General features: G+C 48.2%; 1 protein-coding gene across 1 annotated transcript in view; it reads left to right on the plus strand.

Annotated features, from left to right (window-relative positions):
- PBX1 (PBX homeobox 1) overlaps positions 1-11,143 on the plus strand; it is a 295,032-nt gene extending 283,889 nt beyond the window's left edge. Inside the window, 1 exon segment of the mRNA XM_019465723.2 lies at positions 5,899-11,143. Within this exon segment, the coding sequence (XP_019321268.1) occupies positions 5,899-5,991 (93 nt within the window). The 3' untranslated portion in view covers positions 5,992-11,143.
- The last annotated feature ends 306 nt before the right edge of the window (positions 11,144-11,449 follow it).

The raw sequence follows: 11,449 nt of genomic DNA on the forward strand, positions 1-11,449 counted from the left end.
ATACCAGATCTCCTTGATGTCTGCTGAGTAAGAGAAGAGTTCACTTCCTGGATGTAGAAGTCACCCTGCAACCTGGCACTGCCTCTGCCTTATCGCTTGAGTATCTTCTCGGTGCTCACAAGCTCTTTCCGTGTAGTCAGACTAAACCGCGGAGGTCCCGGATCTGCTACCGTGGATCCCTCCAAGCCCACAATGGAGAAGGAACGTTGGAGTGCCTGCCGCTGAACGTTTATGTGCTTCTTCGTAGGCCCCTCCAAGAGATATTTATTAAAGTCTGTGCTGTGGCAGGCACTTCGGAAGCAAAGTTCCACAGCCCAGCCGTCGTGGTCTGATGAGTGAGGCAGACATATAGAAGAACAAATGCAGTATGGCCGCCCGGGTACTGTGATACAGGTGCATACAGAGAAGGCGGGCGGGGGGTGGGGGGGAACCTGCAGGAGGAAGAGACATTGCCAGGGGGCAGATAGGGGCACAAGGATACTTAACCTCAGTCTTGAAAAACAGTACAAGGCGTGAGTGGCATGTCATTGGATAAGTGGGGTCTTCAAGGGGAAAGAAGCAGGCATGAACGGACTCCTCTGTTCCGGGAATGTCTTAGCAGCCTGCTAACGGTTGAAGTATGAAACACAAGGGTTGCGTTGGGGAGTGAGCAAGATCAAGGACATTGTGGGCCTGATGAGGACACTCAACCTCATCTGGAGGCTAATGAGAAGCCACTGAAGGTGAAAGAGGGAGATCACAATTACATGTTGGGAAGATCACTCTGGGGGCAGCTGGAGGTAGGACCAGAGGTTGTCAGAGTGGGCCGGCACCTACTAACCGTTGTCAGACTTTCCGGGGAAACTTTGACTGTTTTGTCCCCAGGGGCAAATGCTCGGGGTATAATCTTGGGAAAAGTGTGCGCATATCAGGAAAACATCGTTCTTCGAGCTTCTTGGAAAAGTGGTCGATCTAGGATGTGGCCCCGCCGAGTGAGCCGACGTCCCCGCTGATGAGTGGTGGCTGTGTGTGTTTGTCTGTGCATGCCTGTCCGCATGGAGAGGGAGCACACACCCCCGTTTCTTTTGTTTTTCTTCCTGGCCGGCCCCACCAGTGCCGGGCCTTCGGGGGCCTGGAGCACGTCCGCCTCCCCACCCACGCCGAAGGCATCTCTGGTAATGGCATCTGGCCCATATGCACATCGAGCTCTCCTTGGTGCTGACATCAGCCAGTTTGTGGCACCTCAGCGTCTTTCTGGGTTGCAAATGAGAGTTTCTTAGTGCCAGGCTTCGCTCGGGCTGTCACATCAGGTGATGAATTCTCTGCATCAATGGTGTGCTGCTAAGGTAAGCTCAGAGGAAGAGCGGGAAGGAGCGGAGGGTGGGACTAGCAGTTCTCAGCTCAGCAGCCACTGCTCTGGGCTGAAAGCGGTGCTGGATCCTCAACAACAGCAGGGGAGAGGCAGGTGGCCCTTGTTTGGGCTCGGGAAGGTGGCAGAGAGAGAGAGGGAGAGAAGTCGGGGCTTCAGGGACAATTCCGTGTTCTCGCGTTTGGTCAGGAGAACCCAGGTGGGTGTTCCCATCCCCCACTGCCCCATCCCTGGCCTCAGAGCTCGCTGCGCCTTATCCATTAGAGGGGGTCCCAGCAACATTGGGTATATATCAATTACGTGCCAAAGTCATTCGGGCAGGATGTGGAGTCCGTAGTCGTTTGTTTGTTCTGAAATGTTTTGTTCCCAAGTCCCTTTCTTTAATTTGTGTTTGAAAGTCCGGGTTTTCTTGTCTGGGAGACCGTGTGCATTTTGTCCTAATTGTGTATTCCTTTGGCTTCCTCCTCCAGGAGGTTCCATGATGAGCCCGCTGCTGGCTTAGGCTTCATCTGGTGGAATTAAATGTGAGATCAGGCCTCGCTTCCAGGCCACAGGCCGCAGAATTTCCTGTACGACTAGCTGCGAATGTAAAGGCTCCTGCAGGAGGCATGTTCCTAGAGATAACAAGGGCACACTTGGTTTTGCAGATTTCACCTTCCCACCCCCGTGAGGCCTCAGTGCGCTTCCGACATCAGCATTTTGAAGGGAGTGTGTCTGTTCTAGAGGGAGGTTTGCATCCGAAGATGAGTGAAGGCGGAAGTTGGGGCGCAGAAGAAAAATCAGAAGGAAAGTCTTATTTCTTGCCACCCCCTGCCCCCACGGTCGCTAATGAGACCATCCTCCCTGCTCCCAGCGCCCGCCCCAGAGATAAATAAACACACAAAGGCGGAGTTTCCTACTTAATATGCACCCGCAGTCAGGAAGCGGGAAGGAATTGCTCCCCAGGGTTAACGCGGCAGTAAGCGAGGTCAGCTGTTTCCCAAGACGGAGCAGCCTCTGAACGGCTTGCATTAAGGCTGGAACAGCGCCGCCGAAGCAGCCAGAGTGATTTACGGGAAACCTGGCGAAGTCGGGCTTGCTCGCAGTTTCTGATCACGGAGGTTTTAGCGGGGGGCGCGGGGGCGGGGGGAGTAGTTACAGGAATCCAGGACTTCAGTGTTAATGTTGAGGGGCCCCGGGCACAAGGGGATAGATAGCTGGCCGCCCAGTCTGAAGTTGTGTGTGTCTGCGTGTGTGTTTATGGATAGAGGGGGAGTGAAAGGAAAGAGATTGATTTTATTTATTTTTAAGAGGTCTCATATATTCTTCCTCACTGGGCCAACTAGCATAATGAAGATGCCAGTTTTGGTGTCCGCTTGAACTGCTTCCTGTCTCTACCATCTGTGAGTTTCCTGTACCCTCTGGCATCCTGTGCACTGGTCTGAGAAAACAAAACTTCTTCAAAGGCCTCCTGTTTGAGTGATTTCATCTCAGACACCCGAATCAAAAGGCGTCTCCTGGAATCTTCTGGTCAGTCCAGGATGCCTTGCCAAATCCCTCCGAATGAGACGCCGCCGGGCTCATTTTCTCTACTAAGTTATTTTAATGAAATTGAAGCATGGCTAAATAATGGTAAGAGTAGTGATATCTTAGGAGCGCGATGTCGTGAAACGTTTTTGCGCCTTGTACTCTGACATGGACGTGGACTGCTTTCCTGGGGTTTCCACATCTGCACGTCCCCCACCAGGTCGATTCCAAGATACGTGAGTCTTCTCTTCTTGTGCGAGCACTTTATTCTCTGCCTCATGACACTGTACTTCAGGAAGCTCTGTGAAGTTTTCTTAAAATCCTGTACTACTCAGCAAACACACACACACACACACACGCACACACACACCCCACCATTTACTTATTTATCCATCTATCTCTGCTAAACACACACATATAAAAAAAGGATTCTTAAGACAGGTATCAAAATGCTAATAGTTAGCTATCTTTGCACAGTAGGATTTTGAGAGTTGCGCATTTTGTTTTTCATGCTTTTTCTATTTTCCAAATATTATATTGCATATCCAGTTGCAAATACTGTATTTGAAAATCTTATGCAAGCTTATCTTTTGTAATCAGAAAAGATAAATGACATTAAAGAATTTTCTTTGGGGTAAAATGAGTATGATCGCTGTTCCCACTCCTCCTAAAATGGCACCAGAATATATATGTTCTTGGTCGGGAAGAGAGACGAACCTCTTGCCACCCCTGTGACAAACCTGCGTTAGGAAACTGAATTAATATGATTATGATCATATGACAGGGTGTTGGCCCCAGAAAGATGGTTGTATATTTTTATACAACCCAGAAAGGATTGTTGTATATTTTTAAATATTTTTTTGTATTTTTATTTTTTTACATTTATTTTTGAGAGACAGAGAGAGAAAGAGCATGAGCAGGGGAGGGGCAGAGGGAGAGGGAGACAGAGAATCCAAAGCAGGCTCCAGGCTCTAAGCTATCCGCACAGAGCCCAACGCGGGGCTCGAACCCACGAACCGTGAGATCATGACCTGAGCCGAAGTCGGACACTTAACTGACTGAGCCACCCAGGCGCCCCAAATGTTTATTTATTTATTTGGGGAGAGAGCACGTGGAGGAGGGGCAGAGAGAGACGGAGACAGAAAGAGAAGCCCAAGCATGCTTCACGCTCAGCACGGAGCCCGACGCAGGGCTCCACCTCATACCCGTGAGATCATGACCTGAGCCGAGATCAAGAGTCAGACGCTTAACCAACTGAGTCACCCAGGCGCCCCAGAAAGAATCACTGTAAAATAAAGAGTTCCCGTTTCCTCCTCGTTGTTCCCCTTCCGATCCCTCACCAAGGGCAAGAGAAATGTGCCGGGCAGGGAGAGGGGGAGGAGGAGCTACTGACTAGGTCAGGAGATGGAGATTTGGATTTTCGTGCAATTATTCATGGATCCCCAATTGAGGTGAAATGCCCTTGGCATTGCCCAGGCTAACCTTTTGCCCTCTTAGTATCTAGACCTGCTTGCTCTTTAGGGAGGTGTGGAAAAACATCTATCCTCATGTAGAGGTAACTGGTGGGAGCTGCTTTGAATGAAAAGCCCGGCTTTCCCGGGAAAATTGGAACATCCTTTGGGTGAGCCAGTGAAAAAGAAAGCCAAGAGGATGAGAAGGGCAGAGGAAAAGGAGCCCGGATTCAAAGGTTGAGAAGCCCGTGTGTCTCAGTCATAAACCAGAAGCCCGCTTTTCTCTCGCACCCCTGCTTTCTTATGAATGAAATGTGAACACGTTTGCATGTAGGTCCTGGGTGCCCTGGAGTATCCTAGAGTGGAAGTTGTGACCCCTCCCAAGTGGCAGTAATAACACCTGGCTCATGTACCCCAAATATTTCAGGGAAAAAAATGAGTGGAGAGTACAGTAGAAAATAATTGACCCAGAATGCCCAAGACCTGGTCTGTTCAACATTCACATTTTTAGAGCTGAGGTACATTAACTCCAAAGGAACACAGCAACTGAGGAGGGGGGAAAGGCATCTTAGCTCACTTATATTTCAATGCTTTAAAATACATAAACAGTCCTGAATTATGCATCGTGAATTAACCACTCTAGCAAATCATCCTCCAGCCATTTTAACGGGGGGATATTTTTGGAAAGGGGTGGTCATCAAAATAAATCCTTTCAGAACAATTCCATTTCTGGATGCTTCTGGATTTAGAGTCTTAGAAAAATGATCTATAAACATAGATCAAACTTACAGCTTCCTGGATCACCACCTCTCTAGATATGTTTGTGTAGATCAGTCCCTGGTCCACCTTTGTTTTCACCTGTTGTATTTGCCTGAATCACCCTCTGTACTTTTCGAGGCTCACCTCAAAGACTACCTCTTCCATGATGCCTTTCCTGATGCTCCAACAAGATGGGGTATTGCCTTCATCTGAACCGTCATAACAACTGGGTTGTACTATTTCTTAGGTTCTGCCTTGAATGATAGTTCATTCACATGCGTGTCTTATCCACCTCCTTGAAGCCACGAACCGTATCTCACTCGTCATTGTATACCCAAGAGCATCTAGTACAGAACCTTGCACAGAACAGGTGCCTGGAATCCCCTAACATACAGAACACGCATAGAAAGGCTTTAGAAGGCATTCGGGCGACCTTTTAATTTTTCCAAAGGGGAACCCGAGGCCCAAAGACGTAGAAGTGCTTCACCCGGGTCAACAGCTAGCCATGGCCAGCGTCGGAACCAGAACTTGGGTCCCTCGACCTGTCATTCCCCTAGAGCATCACCATGATCATCTGACAGCTTGAACTGACTTCAAAGAGCTTCGAGAAGTGGGGGGTATTAACCTTGTGTCCAAAGGCTCGATGGGAGGGCCCAAACTCCTCTGAGGGTGGAGGGAGTACTACCAACCACAAGAATAGCGGCCCAGCCGAGGAGCGTCCTATGTGCCAGGCACCGTGCTAGGCCCTTCACACAAGTTGCCTTGTTGTCATTGTCTGCTCAAAATGGCCACCCAATCTCAGAAGACTGACTTCTCTCCCTTTTTCCCTTCTAGGCTAATGGAGGTTGGCAGGATGCCACTACCCCTTCATCAGTGACCTCCCCTACAGAAGGCCCTGGCAGTGTTCACTCTGATACCTCCAACTGATCTCCCAGCAATCGCATCCCGGCTGACCCTGTGCCCCAGTCGGGACAGGGCCAGGAGGGAGGGTTTCTCTCCCAACGCTGAAGCGGTCAGACTGGAGGTCGAAGCAATCAGCAAACACAATAAGAGTCTCCTTCTCTTCTCTTCTTTGGGATGCTATTTCAGCCAATCTGGACACTTCTTTATACTCTCTTCCCTTTTTTTTTTCTGGGTAGAAGCCACCCTTCCCTGCCTCCAGCTGTCAGCCTGGTGTCCGCCATTTTTCCCGCCCCTTCCCTCTGTCCTAGACTCCCGGGGCCCCCGCCCTCTCTTACATCACGGAAGGATATTTTCAACCATTAGAGGAATTTAAAGAGGAAAGAAAATACAAAGAAAATAATAAACGTGTTTGTATGTTTTCACGCTGGTGGTTTGAGGAGCCAGATTTACCTCACTCGGATCCCTCGCTCCCTCTGTGAACAGGCAGCCCTTCTCAGTTTCTCTTCTTACTCTCACTACCTCTTAGCAGGAATGCGCAACGTTGCCCCACTCATTCCAGGCCCCCTGCCTTCTCTTGCTCTCCCCTCCCTGGGCCAGCTCCGCTTAGAACACTTCTTCCTCTTCCTCCCCAGCCCTAGCTGTGCCCTGGGGACTGCCATAGCTGGGCTTCTAAAGGTGCCACATTTTCCGGTCTCACCTCCACTAGGTTGATCCCCAGGCAGGAAGTCAAGCAGCAGGAGAGGACGGAAGCAACCAGAAGGGCAGAATTCTCGGAGACTTTCTCCTCCTTCTCCTAACAGCTCTTGGTTTCAGAGGCACAGTCTTTGGAGACCATGCAACTCTTAGTAAGCAAGGTCCAGAACCTACCGCAAAACCAGATCCGAGTGGGCATGGCGACGAACGAACCGCTACAGAGTAGAACGTTCTCACCCTGAAACCCTTCAACGGCACCTTCTCGCACACGCACGCGCGCGGTCTCACACGTTCACTTTCTCCAGATCCGTCACAGGCCGCTTGCAAAAATACCCACGTTAGCAACCGCAGCAGTTAGCCCAGGAGAGGGAATTAGCGGCTCTGAGCGAGGCTCACCGAGACAGAGAAACAGCACGTGCCTGAACCTTCCAGGCCCCGCGGCCCCCCGGCTTGCACGCAGAACTGCATACACGGGACCAATCACGGTGGAAGCCAGGTTTGCAGTGTAAGCTCTTCCCGTTCCCAGCACCTCTGGACTCTCAGGGAGCCACGCACAGTACTTAGCAATGTCTGCAATGGCTTTGGTTCTGTTCTGGTTTTGTTTTTATATTAGGGACATTGCATTAATTGTCCGGAGTGTTCCGTGGCGCCACATTCTTGTTCTGGAGGGGTTGTGTGAGCACACGGCCCAGGCACATTTTGCCAGCTTCATTTGAAGACCTGGGAGCGATGGGGAAAGGGGCGGCGATGTTCTCCGTGAAATCGTCCCAGTGATTTTCATTCCCCGGGAATGTCTGAGAGAAGAGTTACGTACTAGAGAGCTACTCAGTAGTGTCACCTGAGCTTACGTTCCTCATAGCCAGCTGTGCCAGCGGGAACGATGGCGGCTCTGTAACTTGACTCAGTGGAAGCAGGTTGGTCAGATCTCTCAGTGCCTCATTCTCTTCATCTGTGAGATGGGGATTCTTAGGCCTGGCTTACCAAGAGGCTTGTGAGAGACGGAAGAAATTGATTTCATTCGTATGCGATCCGTAAACGTGAAGTCAGGGGAAGTGTTCTCTCCAAACTAACCCAGTTCATGCCACGTAGGGGCAACATACGGTTTCCCTGTTCCAGCGTCTAGGTAGCATCAGTATCCTGAGGTCATTGCCACGATGACAAAGAAAGGAAGGGATGGTGTTGCTTTTTTGTTTGTTTTGGTCTGTGTGGTTCCATAGACTAGAGAGAAGCCTCCAAACTAGAAAAATAGGGCCCGGTTCTCTTCGTTTGTACTTGAATCCAGCACATGGCCTCGTAAGTGCGGAGTCGCCTGTCACACGCACTCTGCTTGAGAGGCCTGTGGGAGAAATATAAGACCCTGAGGGGTGAGGGTGGCCGTCTAACAAGGTCATGGAAATCGTGCATGGCACTCCAGTAAGGAATAGAAACTTCCTGTGTGTACTGGGGAGAGGGGTTACCTAAGAAACGGGAAGGTGTGTGAATTTGAAGGAGAGGCAAAAAGTAAATCTTTGGCAAGATGGGATAAGGCCGTGATGACTAAAAGCAGTGGAAAGGTTGTGTCTGCTGACCTGTGCCCCAATCAGAACAGGGCTCGGTAGGGAGGCTTCTTGGCAAGAGCCATCTTGTGACCGACCACCCCGTAGTTGTAGAACCAGAGGAGAGTCTTGCTTAGCATCAGGAATCGAAACCACCCACACAGGAGGACAGTTGGAACACATGGCTGACTGAGCACAGTACAGAAGAGACCCAAAAGGGTTCTCTGGGACACAGGAAGAATGATTCCAGATTTGGGTTGAGTCATTGCCGTTTGAAGTTGATGACACAGAGCAGAGCTGCATTTGCACAGACAGTTTCTCTCCCGCCGGAGCGTGCACTGATTTTCACCCTCTCCCAGCACCTTCCCAACCCAGCACTTCTCTCCGCCCTGTCTGCTCCAGTTTTCCACCACCTCCCTTCCACGCCCTCCATCACGTCCAACATGGCAGCCGCCAGATCCCCCGACGGTAAGCGAAGCATGGGATCTCTGGCGGCAGAAGGAAGGGGATGGAGAGAGCGTGCCTCTGGAAATACAGCTCCCTGGGAATCCATATTAGGTCAATCCTACAGATACCAAAATGTGCCCCAGGACTCCTGCATTTTCTAACGGGAGCGAGAACGCTCCATCTTCCCTGGCAGCCAATTTCCCCTGAGAAAAAGTAGCCCTTGGGTTTGCCCACCTTGTAACTCTTCATCACCTCTTCCTCTTCATCCCTGACTCCTTCCCCTGGCGTGAAACTGACGCCTGTGCAGTACTTTGTGACAAGTGGCACCTTCCTTACATTGATTCTTTTTACTTTGCTGTGGTGGTGGTTCTTTATTTGCTGGTCGTCTTCTCTCACGTACCTTCCCCGCCCCCCCCCCCCACCTCTTTTCCTTCTGAGTTTTATTTTTCTGCCCAGAAAAACCTGACTTCGATACCAAAAAAAAAAGATGAAACTACAGAAACTCAAATTTAAAAAAAACTTAAAAAAATACAAAAAAAAAATACTCGACGATTCTTTCAGCTTTATTAACATTTTCCATTGTTTCTTGCGACTTGTGTCTCGTTCTTTGTAGTATTGATGATGAACATTTGATAATGAATGTTCTTGTATATTCAGATAAAGAAAAAAAAAACCAAAAAAGCGGTCTGGATTTAATAGTGTTTATAATAAAAATTTTAAAAAATGACCCTCATAGCACGCAAAACAGGATGGGGGGGCTCCCCTCTTCTCTCTGTGACAATACGCATCATTCCTGCATCTGTTTCTCATGCCAGACTACCTACATTAATCATTTCCCCCATTTTTCTTTTATTTTCTTGCATTTGTGAATTAGTTCAAGAATGCTAGAAAAGTGTCGAGTTGTGCACATTCATTTCCTGTTTCACAATGTTTAAAAGTGACAGTAATTCATTTTGTAAACTAAAAAAAGAAAAAAAAAGAAAAAAAAAAGGTTGGGATAGTGAAGCATCATAGGTACAACCTAACATGTTATGTTTATTAACTTTGAGACCCAGAAATAAATTCTTTTCTTTCTTTCTTCCTACTCTTTAAAATATAAAAAAAAAAAATTATGTTTTGTGTTATTTTTGGTTTGTTTATTACGGGGGGGGTGCTTTTTTTTTTTTTAATTGTCAGGATTATGCTCTTGCTGTTTTTATTCCTTAAATATGTACACGAGGTGATGTGAAAAGATGGCATTGGTAGAGTAGGCGGTTTCCCTGTGCTTCTATTTTGCTCCGGAATTCAGTTGACTTCAAAGACAAAGATGAAGCCCATCGTGACGTCACATCGCTCCCCTGTATTTCCAGAGCGTGTGGCATTCCCACAGTCCCCGAGAAAAAACACAGTCAGGGACCTGGGTTCTCCTTTTGGCCCTTTACAAATTCAGCAAGTCAGTCCAGGAGACATTTTATAAGGAAGGGAAAGACTTTTCGCCCTTTGTTGCCTGTGAATGTCACGACAAAGTGCTTTCTTTCTTCCTGATTAATAACAACATTCCATGAGCCCTCTTACAACCAGAGAGGATTTTTCTTCCAGAAGCATCCCACAGGAAATCCTGGTGTGATGGACCATTGGCTGCGTAGACTCGATCCAGGACGCCATCCCTGGGGTCGGTCAGTCGGCCTACTGATCTCTTGAATCCTGATTTTGGACGAAGAGTTGAGAAATCGAGCCCGACTCAGTGCTCTCCTTTTAATGGCGAGAGGTGAAGTTTGATTTCTTGACGACAAACCTCTTCTACGTCTCTGATGTAGGCGGCTGCTTCAAGCAAACGGTTAAACTGGCTTGATTTGGAATGTTTTTTATTAGTTCTAGGGGAAAAGAAAGCAGTATGATCTGGAAGAAGCTTATTATAAATATCTTGCATTCAACAAATGATTAAGTGTCCAGAAAGCAACCAGAACATAAGCAAGGAAAGTGTAGGCCACGGTGCAGGACCGCGGAACAAAGGTTTGCCAGTGTTTCTGCCCACACACCTGCACGCTTGTTCCTGAGTCAACAAAATAATGACGAGCTTTTCACATCACCTTTACGGTTTCAACACCCAGCTCAAAGCTTTCTGGAATCTTCTATTTTTTGTAAACTTTTTTTTTCCTTTTGTTAAAATTAATAAAACATTCATGTTTTTCCCCTTTCCTCTCTTACGACTTCCTTTCTTTCTTCCTTTGGCGTTTTCCATGATTTTGAAGTGCTTTCCTTTGGTTGTTGGTTTTATTCTCCTGCTCCCCTCCCCTGTTCTTATTATTCAGAGTATAAACCTACAAAGTTCTGCTCTGTTTTTGGTTTTGAAAGTTTAAGCTTTTCTGCTTCTGTGAGAGCACAGGCTTCGGTCCCTTTTGATTCCAACTGAACTTTTGTGTTCTCTAATGATACTAACACGGTGTAGGTTTGACAGTCTCCTAATTTGTACTGGTAATGCATATTCCAAATAAATAGTTTCTTTTGTTGCAAAAAATATATACACTTGTATTTTGTGTAAATTTCTTCTCTTAACGTGCTGGCAACCCAAACTAGGGCTGTGTTAGTGTGGATTATGGTTTACACTGTGGCCCTAATCATTTTAAAGGCTCCAGACCAGGGCAGGGGGGGCGAATGACCACACGAGCCACCTGTCTCTTCTGTGAACTAAGAAGGGAGGAAGGGAAGAAGTAGGGAGGGAGCTCTTACGGGCAATTATGAGCGGTGCTGCGGGCGGGCAGAGCACCCCATCTTGTGTGCCTAGCTACGACTGGGGGCCACCCACCAGGCACCAGTTAAAAGAAATA

The sequence above is a fragment of the Panthera pardus genome, unplaced genomic scaffold (genome assembly GCF_024362965.1).
Source record: "Panthera pardus isolate Hobbes unplaced genomic scaffold, ASM2436296v1 HiC_scaffold_21, whole genome shotgun sequence".
NCBI lineage: Eukaryota > Metazoa > Chordata > Mammalia > Carnivora > Felidae > Panthera > Panthera pardus.